Source organism: Salmo salar, chromosome 06 (genome assembly GCF_965601325.2).
Source record: "Salmo salar chromosome 06, fSalSal1, whole genome shotgun sequence".
Taxonomy (NCBI): Eukaryota; Metazoa; Chordata; class Actinopteri; order Salmoniformes; family Salmonidae; genus Salmo; species Salmo salar.
The window spans coordinates 91026276-91050122 of NC_138296.1; the positions used below are offsets into that span (position 1 = coordinate 91026276).

General features: G+C 46.7%; 1 protein-coding gene across 7 annotated transcripts in view; it reads left to right on the forward strand.

Moving 5' to 3' along the window:
* The window catches only part of ino80 (INO80 complex ATPase subunit), a 112053-nt gene that overhangs the window by 68927 nt on the left and 19279 nt on the right, over positions 1–23847 (forward strand). For all 7 annotated transcript variants that reach the window (XM_082977058.1, XM_082977063.1, XM_082977062.1 and 4 more), the window contains exons 28-30: positions 21155–21249; positions 22393–22465; positions 23109–23267. In XM_082977058.1, coding sequence (XP_082833184.1) covers positions 21155–21249; positions 22393–22465; positions 23109–23267 — 327 coding nt within the window. The remainder of the gene's footprint in view (positions 1–21154; positions 21250–22392; positions 22466–23108; positions 23268–23847) is intronic.

A 23847-nucleotide genomic window follows, 5' to 3' on the forward strand; every position in this document is an offset into this window, starting at 1 on the left:
CACACACACACACACACACACACACACACACACACACAGTTCCAGAAATGTTATGATGGGATCTTTGCTACTGTACACCGGTCAATCAGAATTGTCTGCAGCCTTATTTATTGCTCCTCTACACCAAGGCTCTTGGATCAGGAAAACCAGCGCATTGCATCTGCTGTATATATTACAAGAACAGCAGGCATATGCCAAGACCACTCACTGAAAAATGCAAGAGCCATTCTGACGGGGCTGTGCTGCTCTAAACCATCCAATTTGGATTTTGTAGCGACTAGCCTTTTAATCATTGAGCTATTGTTTTACTCATTATTCATTCATTCATTGATTCTCCAGATGGTTCATGTGGTCCAGGTCTGTCTCAGTCACGACCAGGATGCTGGAGACTGAAGTCAAGAGGACTAGCTACATTAGTTAGAATAAAGATACTGGCCAGGAGGGACACTGCCGAGTCCTGGGTGACTGGCTAGGATTCACTCACGGGGCAGAACGAAAAGTGGGAGAGGCAGGGTTGAGTAAGGGGGAGATGAGGGACTTTTAGGGAGGTGGAGGAGATCAGAGGAGGTGTCTGGTATGTTATTGGTAGGGGAGGTGTCTGGTATGTTATTGGTAGGGAGAGGTGTGTCTGGTATGTTATTGGTAGGGGAGGTGTGTATGGTATGTTATTGGTAGGGAGAGAGGTGTCTGGTATGTTATTGGTAGGGAGAGGTGTCTGGTATGTTATTGGTAGGGAGAGGTGTGTCTGGTATGTTATTGGTAGGGAGAGGTGTGTATGGTATGTTATTGGTAGGGAGAGGTGTGTCTGGTATGTTATTGGTAGGGAGAGGTGTCTGGTATGTTATTGGTAGGGGAGGTGTGTATGGTATGTTATTGGTAGGGAGAGAGGTGTCTGGTATGTTATTGGTAGGGAGAGGTGTGTCTGGTATGTTATTGGTAGGGGAGGTGTGTCTGGTATGTTATTGGTAGGGAGAGGTGTGTATGGTATGTTATTGGTAGGGAGAGGTGTGTCTGGTATGTTATTGGTAGGGAGAGGTGTCTGGTATGTTATTGGTAGGGAGAGGTGTGTCTGGTATGTTATTGGTAGGGGAGGTGTGTCTGGTATGTTATTGGTAGGGAGAGGTGTGTATGGTATGTTATTGGTAGGGAGAGGTGTGTCTGGTATGTTATTGGTAGGGAGAGGTGTCTGGTATGTTATTGGTAGGGAGAGGTGTCTGGTATGTTATTGGTAGGGGAGGTGTGTCTGGTATGTTATTGGTAGGGGAGGTGTGTCTGGTATGTTATTGGTAGGGAGAGGTGTGTCTGGTATGTTATTGGTAGGGAGAGGTGTGTCTGGTATGTTATTGGTAGGGAGAGGTGTGTCTGGTATGTTATTGGTAGGGAGAGGTGTGTCTGGTATGTTATTGGTAGGGAGAGGTGTGTCTGGTATGTTATTGGTAGGGAGAGGTGTGTATGGTATGTTATTGGTAGGGAGAGGTGTGTCTGGTATGTTATTGGTAGGGAGAGGTGTGTATGGTATGTTATTGGTAGGGGGAGGTGTCTGGTATGTTATTGGTAGGGGGAGGTGTCTGGTATGTTATTGGTAGGGGAGGTGTCTGGTATGTTATTGGTAGGGAGAGGTGTGTCTGGTATGTTATTGGTAGGGGAGGTGTGTCTGGTATGTTATTGGTAGGGAGAGGTGTGTCTGGTATGTTATTGGTAAGGGAGGTGTGTATGGTATGTTATTGGTAGGGAGAGGTGTCTGGTATGTTATTGGTAGGGGAGGTGTGTATGGTATGTTATTGGTAGGGGAGGTGTGTATGGTATGTTATTGGTAGGGAGAGGTGTGTATGGTATGTTATTGGTAGGGAGAGGTGTCTGGTATGTTATTGGTAGGGAGAGGTGTGTCTGGTATGTTATTGGTAGGGAGAGGTGTCTGGTATGTTATTGGTAGGGAGAGGTGTGTCTGGTATGTTATTGGTAGGGGAGGTGTGTATGGTATGTTATTGGTAGGGGGAGGTGTCTGGTATGTTATTGGTAGGGAGAGGTGTCTGGTATGTTATTGGTAGGGGAGGTGTCTGGTATGTTATTGGTAGGGAGAGGTGTGTATGGTATGTTATTGGTAGGGGAGGTGTCTGGTATGTTATTGGTAGGGAGAGGTGTCTGGTATGTTATTGGTAGGGAGAGGTGTGTCTGGTATGTTATTGGTAGGGGAGGTGTCTGGTATGTTATTGGTAGGGAGAGGTGTGTATGGTATGTTATTGGTAGGGGAGGTGTGTATGGTATGTTATTGGTAGGGGAGGTGTGTATGGTATGTTATTGGTAGGGAGAGGTGTGTCTGGTATGTTATTGGTAGGGAGAGGTGTGTATGGTATGTTATTGGTAGGGAGAGGTGTGTCTGGTATGTTATTGGTAGGGAGAGGTGTGTCTGGTATGTTATTGGTAGGGAGAGGTGTGTGGTATGTTATTGGTAGGGGAGGTGTGTATGGTATGTTATTTGTAGGGAGAGGTGTGTCTGGTATGTTATTGGTAGGGAGAGGTGTGTCTGGTATGTTATTGGTAGGGAGAGGTGTGTATGGTATGTTATTGGTAGGGAGAGGTGTGTATGGTATGTTATTGGTAGAGAGAGGTGTCTGGTATGTTATTGGTAGGGAGAGGTGTGTATGGTATGTTATTGGTAGGGGAGGTGTCTGGTATGTTATTGGTAGGGAGAGGTGTGTCTGGTATGTTATTGGTAGGGAGAGGTGTGTCTGGTATGTTATTGGTAGGGAGAGGTGTGTCTGGTATGTTATTGGTAGGGAGAGGTGTGTATGGTATGTTATTGGTAGGGAGAGGTGTCTGGTATGTTATTGGTAGGGAGAGATGTGTCTGGTATGTTATTGGTAGGGAGAGGTGTGTCTGGTATGTTATTGGTAGGGAGAGGTGTGTCTGGTATGTTATTGGTAGGGGAGGTGTCTGGTATGTTATTGGTAGGGAGAGGTGTCTGGTATGTTATTGGTAGGGAGAGGTGTGTCTGGTATGTTATTGGTAGGGAGAGGTGTCTGGTATGTTATTGGTAGGGAGAGGTGTCTGGTATGTTATTGGTAGGGAGAGGTGTCTGGTATGTTATTGGTAGGGGAGGTGTCTGGTATGTTATTGGTAGGGAGAGGTGTCTGGTATGTTATTGGTAGGGAGAGGTGTGTATGGTATGTTATTGGTAGGGAGAGGTGTGTCTGGTATGTTATTGGTAGGGAGAGGTGTCTGGTATGTTATTGGTAGGGGGAGGTGTCTGGTATGTTATTGGTAGGGGGAGGTGTCTGGTATGTTATTGGTAGGGGGAGGTGTCTGGTATGTTATTGGTAGGGAGAGGTGTCTGGTATGTTATTGGTAGGGAGAGGTGTGTCTGGTATGTTATTGGTAGGGGAGGTGTCTGGTATGTTATTGGTAGGGAGAGGTGTGTATGGTATGTTATTGGTAGGGAGAGGTGTGTATGGTATGTTATTGGTAGGGAGAGGTGTGTCTGGTATGTTATTGGTAGGGAGAGGTGTCTGGTATGTTATTGGTAGGGGAGGTGTGTATGGTATGTTATTGGTAGGGAGAGGTGTGTCTGGTATGTTATTGGTAGGGAGAGGTGTGTCTGGTATGTTATTGGTAGGGAGAGGTGTGTCTGGTATGTTATTGGTAGGGGAGGTGTGTATGGTATGTTATTGGTAGGGTGGTATGTTATTGGTAGGGAGAGGTGTGTCTGGTATGTTATTGGTAGGGAGAGGTGTGTCTGGTATGTTATTGGTAGGGAGAGGTGTGTCTGGTATGTTATTGGTAGGGAGAGGTGTGTCTGGTATGTTATTGGTAGGGAGAGGTGTGTATGGTATGTTATTGGTAGGGAGAGGTGTCTGGTATGTTATTGGTAGGGAGAGTGTGTCTGGTATGTTATTGGTAGGGAGAGGTGTGTCTGGTATGTTATTGGTAGGGAGAGGTGTGTCTGGTATGTTATTGGTAGGGGAGGTGTCTGGTATGTTATTGGTAGGGAGAGGTGTCTGGTATGTTATTGGTAGGGAGAGGTGTGTCTGGTATGTTATTGGTAGGGAGAGGTGTCTGGTATGTTATTGGTAGGGAGAGGTGTCTGGTATGTTATTGGTAGGGAGAGGTGTCTGGTATGTTATTGGTAGGGGAGGTGTCTGGTATGTTATTGGTAGGGAGAGGTGTCTGGTATGTTATTGGTAGGGAGAGGTGTGTATGGTATGTTATTGGTAGGGAGAGGTGTGTCTGGTATGTTATTGGTAGGGAGAGGTGTCTGGTATGTTATTGGTAGGGAGAGGTGTGTCTGGTATGTTATTGGTAGGGGGAGGTGTCTGGTATGTTATTGGTAGGGGGAGGTGTCTGGTATGTTATTGGTAGGGGGAGGTGTCTGGTATGTTATTGGTAGGGGGAGGTGTCTGGTATGTTATTGGTAGGGAGAGGTGTCTGGTATGTTATTGGTAGGGAGAGGTGTGTCTGGTATGTTATTGGTAGGGGAGGTGTCTGGTATGTTATTGGTAGGGGAGGTGTCTGGTATGTTATTGGTAGGGAGAGGTGTCTGGTATGTTATTGGTAGGGAGAGGTGTGTCTGGTATGTTATTGGTAGGGAGAGGTGTGTCTGGTATGTTATTGGTAGGGAGAGTGTGTCTGGTATGTTATTGGTAGGGAGAGGTGTCTGGTATGTTATTGGTAGGGAGAGGTGTGTCTGGTATGTTATTGGTAGGGAGAGGTGTCTGGTATGTTATTGGTAGGGAGAGGTGTGTATGGTATGTTATTGGTAGGGAGAGGTGTGTCTGGTATGTTATTGGTAGGGGAGGTGTCTGGTATGTTATTGGTAGGGAGAGGTGTCTGGTATGTTATTGGTAGGGGAGGTGTCTGGTATGTTATTGGTAGGGGGAGGTGTCTGGTATGTTATTGGTAGGAGAGGTGTGTCTGGTATGTTATTGGTAGGGAGAGGTGTCTGGTATGTTATTGGTAGGGAGAGGTGTCTGGTATGTTATTGGTAGGGAGAGGTGTCTGGTATGTTATTGGTAGGGGGAGGTGTCTGGTATGTTATTGGTAGGGAGAGGTGTCTGGTATGTTATTGGTAGGGGGAGGTGTCTGGTATGTTATTGGTAGGGAGAGAGGTGTCTGGTATGTTATTGGTAGGGGAGGTGTGTATGGTATGTTATTGGTAGGGAGAGGTGTCTGGTATGTTATTGGTAGGGGAGGTGTGTATGGTATGTTATTGGTAGGGAGAGGCCTGGTATGTTATTGGTAGGGAGAGGTGTGTCTGGTATGTTATTGGTAGGGGAGGTGTCTGGTATGTTATTGGTAGGGAGAGGTGTGTATGGTATGTTATTGGTAGGGGAGGTGTCTGGTATGTTATTGGTAGGGAGAGAGGTGTCTGGTATGTTATTGGTAGGGAGAGGTGTCTGGTATGTTATTGGTAGGGGAGGTGTGTCTGGTATGTTATTGGTAGGGAGAGGTGTGTATGGTATGTTATTGGTAGGGAGAGGTGTGTCTGGTATGTTATTGGTAGGGAGAGGTGTCTGGTATGTTATTGGTAGGGAGAGGTGTCTGGTATGTTATTGGTAGGGAGAGGTGTGTCTGGTATGTTATTGGTAGGGAGAGGTGTGTCTGGTATGTTATTGGTAGGGAGAGGTGTCTGGTATGTTATTGGTAGGGAGAGGTGTCTGGTATGTTATTGGTAGGAGAGGTGTGTCTGGTATGTTATTGGTAGGGGAGGTGTCTGGTATGTTATTGGTAGGGAGAGGGTGTCTGGTATGTTATTGGTAGGGAGAGGGTGTCTGGTATGTTATTGGTAGGGAGAGGGTGTCTGGTATGTTATTGGTAGGGAGAGGTGTCTGGTATGTTATTGGTAGGGGAGGTGTCTGGTATGTTATTGGTAGGGAGAGGTGTGTCTGGTATGTTATTGGTAGGGAGAGGTGTGTCTGGTATGTTATTGGTAGGGAGAGGTGTGTCTGGTATGTTATTGGTAGGGGAGGTGTCTGGTATGTTATTGGTAGGGAGAGGTGTCTGGTATGTTATTGGTAGGGAGAGAGGTGTCTGGTATGTTATTGGTAGGGGAGGTGTGTATGGTATGTTATTGGTAGGGAGAGGTGTCTGGTATGTTATTGGTAGGGAGAGGTGTGTCTGGTATGTTATTGGTAGGGGAGGTGTCTGGTATGTTATTGGTAGGGAGAGGTGTGTCTGGTATGTTATTGGTAGGGAGAGGTGTGTATGGTATGTTATTGGTAGGGGAGGTGTCTGGTATGTTATTGGTAGGGAGAGGTGTCTGGTATGTTATTGGTAGGGGAGGTGTCTGGTATGTTATTGGTAGGGAGAGGTGTCTGGTATGTTATTGGTAGGGAGAGGTGTGTCTGGTATGTTATTGGTAGGGAGAGGTGTCTGGTATGTTATTGGTAGGGGAGGTGTCTGGTATGTTATTGGTAGGGAGAGGTGTGTCTGGTATGTTATTGGTAGGGGAGGTGTGTATGGTATGTTATTGGTAGGGGAGGTGTCTGGTATGTTATTGGTAGGGAGAGGTGTGTCTGGTATGTTATTGGTAGGGAGAGAGGTGTCTGGTATGTTATTGGTAGGGAGAGGTGTGTCTGGTATGTTATTGGTAGGGAGAGGTGTGTATGGTATGTTATTGGTAGGGGAGGTGTGTATGGTATGTTATTGGTAGGGAGAGGTGTGTATGGTATGTTATTGGTAGGGGAGGTGTCTGGTATGTTATTGGTAGGGGAGGTGTGTCTGGTATGTTATTGGTAGGGAGAGGTGTCTGGTATGTTATTGGTAGGGGAGGTGTGTATGGTATGTTATTGGTAAGGGAGGTGTGTATGGTATGTTATTGGTAGGAGAGGTGTCTGGTATGTTATTGGTAGGGAGAGGTGTGTAGTATGTTATTGGTAGGGGAGGTGTCTGGTATGTTATTGGTAGGGAGAGGTGTGTCTGGTATGTTATTGGTAGGGAGAGGTGTGTCTGGTATGTTATTGGTAGGGAGAGGTGTGTCTGGTATGTTATTGGTAGGGAGAGGTGTGTCTGGTATGTTATTGGTAGGGAGAGTGTGTCTGGTATGTTATTGGTAGGGAGAGGTGTGTATGGTATGTTATTGGTAGGGAGAGGTGTGTCTGGTATGTTATTGGTAGGGGAGGTGTCTGGTATGTTATTGGTAGGGAGAGGTGTGTCTGGTATGTTATTGGTAGGGAGAGGTGTGTATGGTATGTTATTGGTAGGGAGAGGTGTGTCTGGTATGTTATTGGTAGGGGGAGGTGTATGGTATGTTATTGGTAGGGGAGGTGTCTGGTATGTTATTGGTAGGGGAGGTGTCTGGTATGTTATTGGTAGGGAGAGGTGTGTCTGGTATGTTATTGGTAGGGGAGGTGTGTATGGTATGTTATTGGTAGGGAGAGGTGTCTGGTATGTTATTGGTAGGGGAGGTGTCTGGTATGTTATTGGTAGGGAGAGGTGTCTGGTATGTTATTGGTAGGGAGAGGTGTCTGGTATGTTATTGGTAGGGAGAGGTGTGTCTGGTATGTTATTGGTAGGGAGAGGTGTGTCTGGTATGTTATTGGTAGGGAGAGGTGTCTGGTATGTTATTGGTAGGGAGAGGTGTCTGGTATGTTATTGGTAGGGAGAGGTGTGTCTGGTATGTTATTGGTAGGGGAGGTGTGTCTGGTATGTTATTGGTAGGGAGAGGTGTCTGGTATGTTATTGGTAGGGAGAGGTGTGTCTGGTATGTTATTGGTAGGGAGAGGTGTGTCTGGTATGTTATTGGTAGGGAGAGGTGTGTCTGGTATGTTATTGGTAGGGAGAGGTGTCTGGTATGTTATTGGTAGGGAGAGGTGTGTCTGGTATGTTATTGGTAGGGGAGGTGTCTGGTATGTTATTGGTAGGGGAGGTGTCTGGTATGTTATTGGTAGGGAGAGGTGTCTGGTATGTTATTGGTAGGGGAGGTGTCTGGTATGTTATTGGTAGGGAGAGGTGTCTGGTATGTTATTGGTAGGGGAGGTGTCTGGTATGTTATTGGTAGGGAGAGGTGTGTCTGGTATGTTATTGGTAGGGAGAGGTGTCTGGTATGTTATTGGTAGGGAGAGGTGTGTCTGGTATGTTATTGGTAGGGAGAGGTGTGTCTGGTATGTTATTGGTAGGGAGAGGTGTCTGGTATGTTATTGGTAGGGGAGGTGTGTCTGGTATGTTATTGGTAGGGAGAGGTGTCTGGTATGTTATTGGTAGGGAGAGGTGTGTCTGGTATGTTATTGGTAGGGAGAGGTGTGTCTGGTATGTTATTGGTAGGGGAGGTGTGTCTGGTATGTTATTGGTAGGGAGAGGTGTGTCTGGTATGTTATTGGTAGGGGAGGTGTGTATGGTATGTTATTGGTAGGGAGATGTGTCTGGTATGTTATTGGTAGGGAGAGGTGTGTCTGGTATGTTATTGGTAGGGAGAGGTGTCTGGTATGTTATTGGTAGGGGAGGTGTGTATGGTATGTTATTGGTAGGGAGAGGTGTCTGGTATGTTATTGGTAGGGGAGGTGTGTATGGTATGTTATTGGTAGGGAGAGGTGTGTATGGTATGTTATTGGTAGGGGAGGTGTCTGGTATGTTATTGGTAGGGGGAGGTGTCTGGTATGTTATTGGTAGGGAGAGGTGTCTGGTATGTTATTGGTAGGGAGAGGTGTGTATGGTATGTTATTGGTAGGGGAGGTGTCTGGTATGTTATTGGTAGGGAGAGTTGTGTCTGGTATGTTATTGGTAGGGAGAGGTGTGTATGGTATGTTATTGGTAGGGAGAGGTGTGTCTGGTATGTTATTGGTAGGGAGAGGTGTCTGGTATGTTATTGGTAGGGAGAGGTGTCTGGTATGTTATTGGTAGGGGAGGTGTGTCTGGTATGTTATTGGTAGGGAGAGGTGTGTATGGTATGTTATTGGTAGGGGAGGTGTCTGGTATGTTATTGGTAGGGGAGGTGTCTGGTATGTTATTGGTAGGGAGAGGTGTGTCTGGTATGTTATTGGTAGGGGAGGTGTCTGGTATGTTATTGGTAGGGGAGGTGTGTCTGGTATGTTATTGGTAGGGAGAGGTGTGTCTGGTATGTTATTGGTAGGGAGAGGTGTGTCTGGTATGTTATTGGTAGGGAGAGGTGTGTCTGGTATGTTATTGGTAGGGAGAGGTGTGTCTGGTATGTTATTGGTAGGGAGAGGTGTGTCTGGTATGTTATTGGTAGGGAGAGGTGTCTGGTATGTTATTGGTAGGGAGAGAGGTGTCTGGTATGTTATTGGTAGGGAGAGGTGTGTATGGTATGTTATTGGTAGGGGAGGTGTCTGGTATGTTATTGGTAGGGAGAGGTGTCTGGTATGTTATTGGTAGGGAGAGGTGTGTATGGTATGTTATTGGTAGGGGAGGTGTGTATGGTATGTTATTGGTAGGGAGAGGTGTGTATGGTATGTTATTGGTAGGGAGAGGTGTGTGGTATGTTATTGGTAGGGGAGGTGTCTGGTATGTTATTGGTAGGGGAGGTGTGTCTGGTATGTTATTGGTAGGGAGAGGTGTCTGGTATGTTATTGGTAGGGAGAGGTGTCTGGTATGTTATTGGTAGGGAGAGGTGTGTCTGGTATGTTATTGGTAGGGAGAGGTGTGTCTGGTATGTTATTGGTAGGGGAGGTGTGTCTGGTATGTTATTGGTAGGGAGAGGTGTGTCTGGTATGTTATTGGTAGGGGAGGTGTGTATGGTATGTTATTGGTAGGGAGATGTGTCTGGTATGTTATTGGTAGGGAGAGGTGTGTCTGGTATGTTATTGGTAGGGAGAGGTGTCTGGTATGTTATTGGTAGGGGAGGTGTGTATGGTATGTTATTGGTAGGGAGATGTGTCTGGTATGTTATTGGTAGGGAGAGGTGTGTATGGTATGTTATTGGTAGGGAGAGGTGTGTATGGTATGTTATTGGTAGGGGAGGTGTCTGGTATGTTATTGGTAGGGGGAGGTGTCTGGTATGTTATTGGTAGGGAGAGGTGTCTGGTATGTTATTGGTAGGGAGAGGTGTGTATGGTATGTTATTGGTAGGGGAGGTGTCTGGTATGTTATTGGTAGGGAGAGTTGTGTCTGGTATGTTATTGGTAGGGGAGGTGTCTGGTATGTTATTGGTAGGGAGAGGTGTGTATGGTATGTTATTGGTAGGGGGAGGTGTCTGGTATGTTATTGGTAGGGAGAGGTGTCTGGTATGTTATTGGTAGGGGAGGTGTGTCTGGTATGTTATTGGTAGGGAGAGGTGTGTATGGTATGTTATTGGTAGGGGAGGTGTCTGGTATGTTATTGGTAGGGGAGGTGTCTGGTATGTTATTGGTAGGGAGAGGTGTGTCTGGTATGTTATTGGTAGGGGAGGTGTCTGGTATGTTATTGGTAGGGAGAGGTGTGTCTGGTATGTTATTGGTAGGGAGAGGTGTCTGGTATGTTATTGGTAGGGAGAGGTGTCTGGTATGTTATTGGTAGGGGAGGTGTGTCTGGTATGTTATTGGTAGGGAGAGGTGTGTCTGGTATGTTATTGGTAGGGAGAGGTGTGTCTGGTATGTTATTGGTAGGGAGAGGTGTGTCTGGTATGTTATTGGTAGGGAGAGGTGTGTCTGGTATGTTATTGGTAGGGAGAGGTGTCTGGTATGTTATTGGTAGGGAGAGGTGTGTCTGGTATGTTATTGGTAGGGAGAGGTGTCTGGTATGTTATTGGTAGGGAGAGAGGTGTCTGGTATGTTATTGGTAGGGAGAGGTGTGTATGGTATGTTATTGGTAGGGGAGGTGTCTGGTATGTTATTGGTAGGGAGAGGTGTCTGGTATGTTATTGGTAGGGAGAGGTGTGTATGGTATGTTATTGGTAGGGGAGGTGTGTATGGTATGTTATTGGTAGGGAGAGGTGTGTATGGTATGTTATTGGTAGGGAGAGGTGTGTGGTATGTTATTGGTAGGGGAGGTGTCTGGTATGTTATTGGTAGGGGAGGTGTGTCTGGTATGTTATTGGTAGGGAGAGGTGTCTGGTATGTTATTGGTAGGGAGAGGTGTCTGGTATGTTATTGGTAGGGAGAGGTGTCTGGTATGTTATTGGTAGGGAGAGGTGTGTCTGGTATGTTATTGGTAGGGAGAGGTGTGTCTGGTATGTTATTGGTAGGGGAGGTGTGTCTGGTATGTTATTGGTAGGGAGAGGTGTGTCTGGTATGTTATTGGTAGGGGAGGTGTGTATGGTATGTTATTGGTAGGGAGATGTGTCTGGTATGTTATTGGTAGGGAGAGGTGTGTCTGGTATGTTATTGGTAGGGAGAGGTGTCTGGTATGTTATTGGTAGGGGAGGTGTGTATGGTATGTTATTGGTAGGGAGATGTGTCTGGTATGTTATTGGTAGGGAGAGGTGTGTATGGTATGTTATTGGTAGGGAGAGGTGTGTATGGTATGTTATTGGTAGGGGAGGTGTCTGGTATGTTATTGGTAGGGGGAGGTGTCTGGTATGTTATTGGTAGGGAGAGGTGTCTGGTATGTTATTGGTAGGGAGAGGTGTGTATGGTATGTTATTGGTAGGGGAGGTGTCTGGTATGTTATTGGTAGGGAGAGTTGTGTCTGGTATGTTATTGGTAGGGGAGGTGTCTGGTATGTTATTGGTAGGGAGAGGTGTGTATGGTATGTTATTGGTAGGGAGAGGTGTGTCTGGTATGTTATTGGTAGGGAGAGGTGTCTGGTATGTTATTGGTAGGGGAGGTGTGTCTGGTATGTTATTGGTAGGGAGAGGTGTGTATGGTATGTTATTGGTAGGGGAGGTGTCTGGTATGTTATTGGTAGGGGAGGTGTCTGGTATGTTATTGGTAGGGAGAGGTGTGTCTGGTATGTTATTGGTAGGGAGAGGTGTGTCTGGTATGTTATTGGTAGGGGAGGTGTGTCTGGTATGTTATTGGTAGGGAGAGGTGTGTCTGGTATGTTATTGGTAGGGGAGGTGTGTCTGGTATGTTATTGGTAGGGAGATGTGTCTGGTATGTTATTGGTAGGGAGAGGTGTGTCTGGTATGTTATTGGTAGGGAGAGGTGTCTGGTATGTTATTGGTAGGGGAGGTGTGTATGGTATGTTATTGGTAGGGAGAGGTGTCTGGTATGTTATTGGTAGGGAGAGGTGTGTATGGTATGTTATTGGTAGGGAGAGGTGTCTGGTATGTTATTGGTAGGGGAGGTGTCTGGTATGTTATTGGTAGGGAGAGGTGTCTGGTATGTTATTGGTAGGGGAGGTGTGTCTGGTATGTTATTGGTAGGGAGAGGTGTGTATGGTATGTTATTGGTAGGGGAGGTGTCTGGTATGTTATTGGTAGGGGAGGTGTCTGGTATGTTATTGGTAGGGAGAGGTGTGTCTGGTATGTTATTGGTAGGGGAGGTGTCTGGTATGTTATTGGTAGGGAGAGGTGTGTCTGGTATGTTATTGGTAGGGAGAGGTGTCTGGTATGTTATTGGTAGGGGAGGTGTGTCTGGTATGTTATTGGTAGGGAGAGGTGTGTCTGGTATGTTATTGGTAGGGAGAGGTGTGTCTGGTATGTTATTGGTAGGGAGAGGTGTGTCTGGTATGTTATTGGTAGGGAGAGGTGTGTCTGGTATGTTATTGGTAGGGAGAGGTGTCTGGTATGTTATTGGTAGGGAGAGAGGTGTCTGGTATGTTATTGGTAGGGAGAGGTGTGTATGGTATGTTATTGGTAGGGGAGGTGTCTGGTATGTTATTGGTAGGGAGAGGTGTCTGGTATGTTATTGGTAGGGAGAGGTGTGTATGGTATGTTATTGGTAGGGGAGGTGTGTATGGTATGTTATTGGTAGGGAGAGGTGTGTATGGTATGTTATTGGTAGGGAGAGGTGTGTGGTATGTTATTGGTAGGGGAGGTGTCTGGTATGTTATTGGTAGGGGAGGTGTGTCTGGTATGTTATTGGTAGGGAGAGGTGTCTGGTATGTTATTGGTAGGGAGAGGTGTCTGGTATGTTATTGGTAGGGAGAGGTGTGTCTGGTATGTTATTGGTAGGGAGAGGTGTGTCTGGTATGTTATTGGTAGGGGAGGTGTGTCTGGTATGTTATTGGTAGGGAGAGGTGTGTCTGGTATGTTATTGGTAGGGGAGGTGTGTATGGTATGTTATTGGTAGGGAGATGTGTCTGGTATGTTATTGGTAGGGAGAGGTGTGTCTGGTATGTTATTGGTAGGGAGAGGTGTCTGGTATGTTATTGGTAGGGGAGGTGTGTATGGTATGTTATTGGTAGGGAGATGTGTCTGGTATGTTATTGGTAGGGAGAGGTGTGTATGGTATGTTATTGGTAGGGAGAGGTGTGTATGGTATGTTATTGGTAGGGGAGGTGTCTGGTATGTTATTGGTAGGGGGAGGTGTCTGGTATGTTATTGGTAGGGAGAGGTGTCTGGTATGTTATTGGTAGGGAGAGGTGTGTATGGTATGTTATTGGTAGGGGAGGTGTCTGGTATGTTATTGGTAGGGAGAGTTGTGTCTGGTATGTTATTGGTAGGGGAGGTGTCTGGTATGTTATTGGTAGGGAGAGGTGTGTATGGTATGTTATTGGTAGGGAGAGGTGTCTGGTATGTTATTGGTAGGGAGAGGTGTCTGGTATGTTATTGGTAGGGGAGGTGTGTCTGGTATGTTATTGGTAGGGAGAGGTGTGTATGGTATGTTATTGGTAGGGGAGGTGTCTGGTATGTTATTGGTAGGGGAGGTGTCTGGTATGTTATTGGTAGGGAGAGGTGTGTCTGGTATGTTATTGGTAGGGGAGGTGTCTGGTATGTTATTGGTAGGGAGAGGTGTGTCTGGTATGTTATTGGTAGGGAGAGGTGTCTGGTATGTTATTGGTAGGGGAGGTGTGTCTGGTATGTTATTGGTAGGGAGAGGTGTGTATGGTATGTTATTGGTAGGGGAGGTGTCTGGTATGTTATTGGTAGGGGAGGTGTCTGGTATGTTATTGGTAGGGAGAGGTGTGTCTGGTATGTTATTGGTAGGGAGAGGTGTCTGGTATGTTATTGGTAGGGAGAGGTGTGTCTGGTATGTTATTGGTAGGGAGAGGTGTCTGGTATGTTATTGGTAGGGAGAGGTGTGTCTGGTATGTTATTGGTAGGGAGAGGTGTGTCTGGTATGTTATTGGTAGGGAGAGGTGTGTCTGGTATGTTATTGGTAGGGAGAGGTGTGTCTGGTATGTTATTGGTAGGGAGAGGGTGTCTGGTATGTTATTGGTAGGGAGAGGTGTGTCTGGTATGTTATTGGTAGGGAGAGGTGTGTATGGTATGTTATTGGTAGGGAGAGGTGTCTGGTATGTTATTGGTAGGGAGAGGTGTCTGGTATGTTATTGGTAGGGAGAGGTGTCTGGTATGTTATTGGTAGGGAGAGGTGTGTATGGTATGTTATTGGTAGGGGAGGTGTGTATGGTATGTTATTGGTAGGGAGAGGTGTGTATGGTATGTTATTGGTAGGGAGAGGTGTGTGGTATGTTATTGGTAGGGGAGGTATCTGGTATGTTATTGGTAGGGAGAGGTGTGTCTGGTATGTTATTGGTAGGGAGAGGTGTGTCTGGTATGTTATTGGTAGGGAGAGGTGTGTCTGGTATGTTATTGGTAGGGAGAGGTGTGTCTGGTATGTTATTGGTAGGGAGAGGTGTGTATGGTATGTTATTGGTAGGGAGAGGTGTGCTGGTATGTTATTGGTAGGGGAGGTGTCTGGTATGTTATTGGTAGGGAGAGGTGTGTCTGGTATGTTATTGGTAGGGGAGGTGTGTCTGGTATGTTATTGGTAGGGGAGGTGTCTGGTATGTTATTGGTAGGGAGAGGTGTGTCTGGTATGTTATTGGTAGGGAGAGGTGTGTATGGTATGTTATTGGTAGGGAGAGGTGTGTCTGGTATGTTATTGGTAGGGAGAGGTGTGTCTGGTATGTTATTGGTAGGGAGAGGTGTCTGGTATGTTATTGGTAGGGAGAGGTGTGTCTGGTATGTTATTGGTAGGGAGAGGTGTGTCTGGTATGTTATTGGTAGGGAGAGGTGTGTATGGTATGTTATTGGTAGGGGAGGTGTCTGGTATGTTATTGGTAGGGGGAGGTGTGTCTGGTATGTTATTGGTAGGGGAGGTGTGTCTGGTATGTTATTGGTAGGGAGAGGTGTCTGGTATGTTATTGGTAGGGAGAGGTGTGTCTGGTATGTTATTGGTAGGGAGAGGTGTCTGGTATGTTATTGGTAGGGAGAGGTGTCTGGTATGTTATTGGTAGGGAGAGGTGTCTGGTATGTTATTGGTAGGGAGAGGTGTGTCTGGTATGTTATTGGTAGGGAGAGGTGTCTGGTATGTTATTGGTAGGGAGAGGTGTGTCTGGTATGTTATTGGTAGGGAGAGGTGTGTCTGGTATGTTATTGGTAGGGAGAGGTGTCTGGTATGTTATTGGTAGGGGAGGTGTCTGGTATGTTATTGGTAGGGAGAGGTGTCTGGTATGTTATTGGTAGGGAGAGGTGTGTCTGGTATGTTATTGGTAGGGAGAGGTGTGCCTGGTATGTTATTGGTAGGGAGAGGGTGTCTGGTATGTTATTGGTAGGGAGAGGGTGTCTGGTATGTTATTGGTAGGGAGAGGTGTGTATGGTATGTTATTGGTAGGGAGAGGTGTGTCTGGTATGTTATTGGTAGGGAGAGGTGTGTCTGGTATGTTATTGGTAGGGAGAGGTGTGTCTGGTATGTTATTGGTAGGGAGAGGTGTGTATGGTATGTTATTGGTAGGGAGAGGTGTGTCTGGTATGTTATTGGTAGGGAGAGGTGTGTCTGGTATGTTATTGGTAGGGAGAGGTGTCTGGTATGTTATTGGTAGGGAGAGGTGTCTGGTATGTTATTGGTAGGGGAGGTGTCTGGTATGTTATTGGTAGGGAGAGGTGTCTGGTATGTTATTGGTAGGGAGAGGTGTGTATGGTATGTTATTGGTAGGGGAGGGTGTCTGGTATGTTATTGGTAGGGAGAGGGTGTCTGGTATGTTATTGGTAGGGAGAGGTGTCTGGTATGTTATTGGTAGGGAGAGGTGTGTCTGGTATGTTATTGGTAGGGAGAGGTGTGTCTGGTATGTTATTGGTAGGGAGAGGTGTGTCTGGTATGTTATTGGTAGGGGAGGTGTGTCTGGTATGTTATTGGTAGGGAGAGGTGTGTCTGGTATGTTATTGGTAGGGAGAGAGGTGTCTGGTATGTTATTGGTAGGGAGAGAGGTGTCTGGTATGTTATTGGTAGGGAGAGAGGTGTCTGGTATGTTATTGGTAGGGAGAGAGGTGTCTGGTATGTTATTGGTAGGGAGAGGTGTGTCTGGTATGTTATTGGTAGGGGGAGGTGTCTGGTATGTTATTGGTAAGGGAGAGGTGTCTGGTATGTTATTGGTAGGGGAGGTGTTGGACTGAGAGGTGGTAGTAGTGATGTAGTCTTATGGCAGGGGGGTTAATGTTGAACAGGCCATGTGTTGGACTGAGAGGTGGTAGTAGTGATGTAGTCTTATGGCAGGGGGGTTAATGTTGAACAGGCCATGTGTTGGACTGAGAGGTGGTAGTAGTGATGTAGTCTTCTTTGCCAGAGAAGAAAGGCTGAAGTTCTATGTGTCCCAAACCGATTGTGTTTTTTTGTTTGATTATTTGTGTAGTTTGTAACTTTTTTAATTTTGTACTTATTTTGTACATAATGTTGCCGCTACCATCTCTTATGACCGGAAATAACTTCTGGACATCAGGACTGTGATTACTCACCACGGACTGCAGAATCCTTTTTTTCCGTTTAACGAGTCTGACAAGCCCGATGCAAATGATAGACTGCTTTCTCGGGAACAGGCCCAGATCCCCGTGATTTGCGAGAGGTGGAGAAAAGGGGGCCAGAGGGCGGGCTGCCTTCTGAGAATTTGTAGGCGATTAAATAAACCCCCACTTCCTTCCATTCTGCTAGCAAACGGGCAATCTTTGGAGAGTAAAATCGCCGCTACGCTCAAGATTAAACTACCAACGGGACATTCAAAACTGTAATGTCTTATGCTTCACGGAGTCGTGGCTGAACGACGACACTATCAACATACAGCTGGCTGGTTATACGCTGTGCCGGCAGGACAGAACAGCGGCGTCTGGTAAAATAAGGGGCGGCGGACTATGTATTTTTGTAAACAACAGCTGGTGCACGATATCTAAGGAAGTATCACGCTATTGCTTGACTGAGGTAGAGTATCTCATGATAAGCTGTAGTCCACACTATCTACCTAGAGAGTTTTAATCTGTATTTTTCGAAGCTGTTTTAATACAACCACAGACTGAGGCTGGCACTAAGACAGCATTGAATGAGCTGTGTTCCGCCATAAGCAAACAAGAAAAACACTCACCCAGGGAAACTTCAATCAGTTTTACCAAGTTTCTATCAGCATGTTAAATGTGCAACCAGAGGGAAAAAAAATTGAGACCACCTGTTCTGGAAGACTGTGTGATCACGCTCTCCGCAGCCGATGTAAGACCTTTAAACAGGTCAACATTTACAAGGCCGCAGGGCCAGACAGATTACCAGGACGTGTACTACGAGCATGCACTGACCAACTGGCAAGTGTCTTCACTGACATTTTCAACCTCTCCCTGTCCGAGTCTGTAATACCAACATGTTTTAAGCAGACCACCATAGTCCCTGTGCCCAAGAACACTAAGGTAACCTACCTAAATGACTACCGACCTGTAGCACTCACGTCTGTAGCCATGAAGTGCTGGTCATGGCTCACAACACCATTATCCCAGAAACCCTAGACCCACTCCAATTTGCATACCGCTCCAACAGATCCACACTGCCCTTTCCCACCTGGACAAAGGCACACCTTTGTGAGAATGCTATTCATTGACTACAGCTCAGTGTTCAACACCATAGTGCCCTCAAAGCTCATCAATTAGCAAAGGAACCTGGGACTAAACACCTCCCTCTGCAACTGGATCCTGGACTTCCTGACGGGCCGCCCCCAGGTGGTAACGGTAGGTAACAACACATCCGCCACGTTGATCCTCAACACAGGGGTACCTCAGGAGTGCGTGCTCAGTCCCCTCCTGTACTCCCTGTTCACTCATGACTGCATGGCCAGGCACGACTCCAACACCATCATTAAGTTTGCCGATGACACAACAGTGGTAGGCCTAATCACCGACAACGACGAGACAGCCTATAGGGAGGAGGTCAGAGACCTGGCCGTTTGGTGCCAGGACAAGAATCTCTCCCTCAACGTGATCAAGACAAAGGAGATGATTGTGGACTACAGGAAAAGGAGGACTGAGCACACCCCCATTCTCATTGATGGGGCTGCAGTGGAGCAGGTTGAGAGCTTCAAGTTCCTTGGTGTCCACATCACCAACAAACTAACATGGTCCAACATACCAAGACAGTTGTGAAAAGGGCACGACAAAACCTATTCCCCCTCAGGAAACTGAAAAGATTTGGCATGGGTCCCCAGATCCTCAAAAGGTTCTACAGCTGCACCATCGAGAGCATCCTGACTGGTTGCATCACTGCCTGGTATGGCAACTGCTTGGCCTCCGACCGTAAGGCACTACAGAGGGTGGTGCGTACGGCACATTACATCACTGGTGCCAAGCTTCCTACCATCCAGGACCTCTATACCAGGTGGTGTCAGAGGAAGGCCATAAAAATGGTCAAAGACTCCAGCCACCCTAGTCATAGACTGTTCTCTCTGCCAGAGCACGGAAAGCGGTACCGGAGCACCAAGTCTAGGTCCAAGAGGCTTCTAAACATCTTCTACCCCCAAGCCATAAAACTTCTGAACATCTAGTCAAATGTCTACCCAGATAATTTGCATTGTCCTCTCCCCCTCTTTTACACTGCTGCTACTCTCTGTTATCGTCTATGCGTAGTCACTTTAATAACTCTACCTATATCTACATATTACCTCAACTAACCGGTGACCCCGCACATTGACTCTGTACTGGTACACTCGCTATTGTTATTTTACTGCTGCTATTTTATTAGTCGTTACTTTTATTTCATAATCTTATCCGCATTTTTTTAAGCTGCATATTTGGTTAGGGGCTCGTAAGCAAGCATTTCACTGTAAGGTCTACACCTGTTGTATTCGGCGCATGTGACTAATTAAATTGTATTTTATTTATGTCAGGGGGCTAATGTTGAACAGGCCAGGTGTACGAGTGAGAGGTGGTAGTGCTGAGTGATTGGTGCTTTTTGAGGTCAGTTTGGTTTTGGTTCGATACAAATTTTGGGACTGTTGGAAACGACAACTCCCTACAACATTGCGCAGTTCATGCTGGATCAGATTTATCTCTAGAGAAACTACAACTCCCTACTACATCACACAGTTCAGGCTGGATCAGATTCATCTCTCGAGAGAAACTACAACTCCCTACTACATCGCGCAGTTCAGGCTGGATCTGATTTATCTCTCGAGAAACTACAACTCCCTACTACATCACACAGTTCAGTCTGGGGCTGATTCATCTCTACAGAAACTACAACTCCCTACTACATCACACAGTTCAGGCTGGATCTGATTCATCTCTCTCGAGAAACTACAACTCCCTACTACATCGCGCAGTTCAGGCTGGATCTGATTCATCTCTCGAGAAACTACAACTCCCTACTACATCGCACAGTTCAGGCTGGATCTGATTCATCTCTCGAGAAACTACAACTCCCTACTACATCGCACAGTTCAGGCTGGATCTGATTCATCTCTCGAGAAACTGCGCAATATGCGCCATTTTTAGCTTACAGGAAAAAAAATGATTTGAAATAATTGAACAACGTCAGATACATACATTTATTATTTATTTTAATTTTTTTAATACCAAAAATGTCAGTTAATCACTCAGCGCTAGGAGATGGGGATCAACACCTTTCCACCAGACTATTTATAAACTATTCTTCATAAGCTAAAGAGTGAAGAGCAATACCCTAAGACAGATCCCTGGGGGACCCCCATTGTACTCACACTGGCCCCTGAGCGAAATGAGACCAAAGAGGCAAGTAAATACATTCTGTTGAGGTTTTTCCCCACCACTTATAGTAAAACTAGCATTTGACATGTGACTGAATCAGTTTCACCTCATTACACCGTCTGACCCCTGTTCTAACACAGCAGTAAAACAAAGCCTAGCAGTTGACATGACACTAAATCAGTGTCCACTCATGAACTGTCACTGTTCCAAGGGCCAGAGGTTGAGAAATAATGGAATCGAGCTATGTTTCTCAACAAATGTTAGCTCCAGGGATAGGCCTGCTATGTTGTGGTTATGCCCAGAGACTGAGGACCATTTCAAATGAAAGCTACCACTTGGAAACGGGTTATTTTGGTGTCAGCTCACAAACTGAGGGAGCGTTCAGCAAAAACATAAATAAATAACTGAATGACCAGGTCAGCATTAACAACATCCAATGGACTGCAGGTTGAAAAACAGATTCATATCCTGCGGCGTGGACGAGTGAACTCCAAACCTGTAATCTGTGGTTTGGTGTTCTGTGTTGTGATACCTACTTCAAGCTGTCTGAGCTATCTTGTGTCTCGAGGGAGTGGAGAAAATCTCTGGTCAGGAACAGGCAATCTTGGAGCCAAAAGGACTTAAAGGCTCTCCACAGTGATTTCACGTTCTATCCAAACCGAGCTACGGAACTCTGTTTACGTCAAGTTCCAACAATGTATGTAGAACTACGTAGTGAGACAACAACCCCTTTTAGCTGTTAGTTGACCGTTCTTGGAAACCAAGTCGTTTGGTGTCAGCTCTCTGACTGACGGACAGATCAGCAACATCCCATGGAGCGGAGGAGGTTGAAGAAGAAAACATGGGTTTAGATTCATTCCCTGGGAGTTTGACGAGTGTGTACTTCAAACCCTGTTGTCCCTTAGTGTTGCACTGTGAACCACACACAGCTCTGAGTTCTCTCATGACCCAGTGAGTGAAAGAGAAACCAAGACATGTCTTGCCAGGTCCCAGACTCAAGCTGCGACTCAAAAGCACTGAACATGGTCTCTCTCTCTCTCTCGCCATTCCAGTTGTTCTCTCTCGCCATTCCAGTTGTTCTCTCTCGCCATTCCAGTTGATCTGTGTTGTGGCCCACTTCAAGCCAACTGAGTTCTCCTGTGACTCAACAAGAGCCAGGAATAAGCTGGTATCTTAAAACACTTTATCTCCCCCCCCCCCCCCCCCCCCCTCCAGGAGTACATGGTGTATCGTAAACACACCTACATGCGTCTGGACGGCTCCTCCAAGATCTCAGAACGCAGAGACATGGTGGCTGACTTCCAGAGCCGGTGAGTAGTCTGTCTAAGTTCAACTGTTTTCATCCTCAGTGGTCCTGGTTTGTCTCTGTGTCTCCTGGTTTGTCTCTGTGTCTCCTGGTTTGTCTCTGTGTCTCCTGGTTTGTCTCTGTGTCTCCTGGTTTGTCTCTGTGTCTCCTGGTTTGTCTCTGTGTCTCCTGGTTTGTCTCTGTGTCTCCTGGTTTGTCTCTGTGTCTCCTGGTTTGTCTCTGTGTCTCCTGGTTTGTCTCTGTGTCTCCTGGTTTGTCTCTGTGTCTCCTGGTTTGTCTCTGTGTCTCCTGGTTTGTCTCTGTGTCTCCTGGTTTGTCTCTGTGTCTCCTGGTTTGTCTCTGTGTCTCCGGCTTTGTCTCTGTGTCTCCTGGTTTGTCTCTGAGTCTCCTGGTTTGTCTCTGTGTCTCCTGGTTTGTCTCTGTGTCTCCTGGTTTGTCTCTGTGTCTCCTGGTTTGTCTCTGTGTCTCCTGGTTCGTCTCTGTGTCCCCTGGTTTGTCTCTGTGTCTCCTGGTTTGTCTCTGTGTCTCCTGGTTTGTCTCTGTGTCTCCTGGTTTGTCTCTGTGTCTCCTGGTTTGTCTCTGTGTCTCCTGGTTTGTCTCTGTGTATTGTGCATTAGTTGTGCTCTCTGCTTCTAGTTGTGGTGAACGTGTGATACATTGTAAACCATCTCTCTGGCTATAAAATCTGCTGACGAGCATCCCACCCTGCATCCTACTGCTGGCCAGATGCTGCAGGAAGTGGTGTTTGACACCCATTAGGAAGCACTCTTTCATCTGGTGAAATAAATATCCCAAAGCCCCAGGGGAGTGATTGGGGACATTGCCCTGTGTAGGGTGTGGTGTTTCTGATGGGAACGTTAAACGGGTGTCCTGACTCTGGTCACTAAAGATCCCATGGCACTTATCGTAAGAGTAGGGGTGTTAACCCCGGTGTCCTGGATAAATTCCCAAGTTGTCCCTCATACCATCATGGTCACCTAATCATCCCTAGCTTCCGATTCGGCTTATTCATCCCCCTCCTCTCCCATGTAACTATTCCCCAGGGTGCTGCTGTAGATGAGAATGTGTTCTCAGTCATCTTACCTGGTAAAATAAGGATCATTAACAATAAATAATGTTCTTTCTCTTTCCTCCCTCCGTCTCTCAGGACTGACATCTTTGTGTTCCTCCTGAGCACGAGGGCTGGAGGTCTGGGAATCAACCTGACTGCTGCTGACACTGTGAGGAACTCTGTCTGTCTGTCTCTCATCCCCCTCCGTCTCTCTGTCTGTCTCTCATCCCCCTCCGTCTCTCTGTCTGTCTCTCATCCCCCTCCGTCTCTGTCTCTCTCATCCCCCTCCGTCTCTCTGTCTCTCTCTCATCCCCCTCCGTCTCTCTGTCTGTCTCTCATCCCCCTCCGTCTCTCTGTCTGTCTCTCATCCCCCTCCGTCTCTCTCTGTCTCTCTCTCATCCCCCTCCGTCTCTCTGTCTCTCTCTCATCCCCCTCCGTCTCTCTGTCTCTCTCTCATCCCCCTCCGTCTCTCTCTGTCTCTCTCTCATCCCCCTCCGTCTCTCTGTCTGTCTCTCATCCCCCTCCGTCTCTCTGTCTGTCTCTCATCCCCCTCCGTCTCTCTCTCTCTCTCTCCCTTAAAGTGGAGCCATTTAGATATGTATATATGTATAACTACAGTGTGGCTGGTATAACTAGTGTGGCTTGTATAACTAACTGTTTTCACCAGCTGATCTTCTCGGGGGCTGTCAGTAATTTGCCCCTCTCTCTCTCTCACGCTCTCCCTCTCTCGTGCTCACGCTCTCTCTCACGCTCTCCCTCTCTCGTGCTCACGCTCTCTCTCACGCTCTCCCTCTCCCTCTCTCTCTCGCTAGGTGATCTTCTATGACAGTGACTGGAACCCTACAGTGGACCAGCAGGCTATGGACAGAGCTCACCGCCTGGGTCAGACCAAGCAGGTCACTGTGTACCGTCTGATCTGTCAGCTCACTATAGAGGAGAGAATACTGCAGAGGGCCAAGGAGAAGAGTGAGGTGAGACAATCTCACACACACACACACTACTTTAGGTCAAGAAGAAGATGGAGCTCACTACTGACATCCTACGGGGTTTAATACGACGCTCTGCACGGTACTGACATCCTACAGGGTTTAATATGATGCTCTGCACAGTACTGACATCCTACAGGGTTTAATACGACGCTCTGCACTGTACTGACATCCTACAGGGTTTAATATGATGCTCTGCACTGTACTGACATCCTACAGGGTTTAATATGATGCTCTGCACAGTACTGACATCCTACAGGGTTTAATACGACGCTCTGCACTGTACTGACATCCTACAGGGTTTAATATGATGCTCTGCACTGTACTGACATCCTACAGGGTTTAATATGATGCTCTGCACAGTACTGACATCCTACAGGGTTTAATATGATGCTCTGCACTGTACTGACATCCTACAGGGTTTAATATGATGCTCTGCACACTACTGACATCCTACAGGGTTTAATATGATGCTCTGCACTGTACTGACATCCTACAGGGTTTAATATGATGCTCTGCACGGTACTGACATCCTACAGGGTTTAATATGATGCTCTGCACTGTA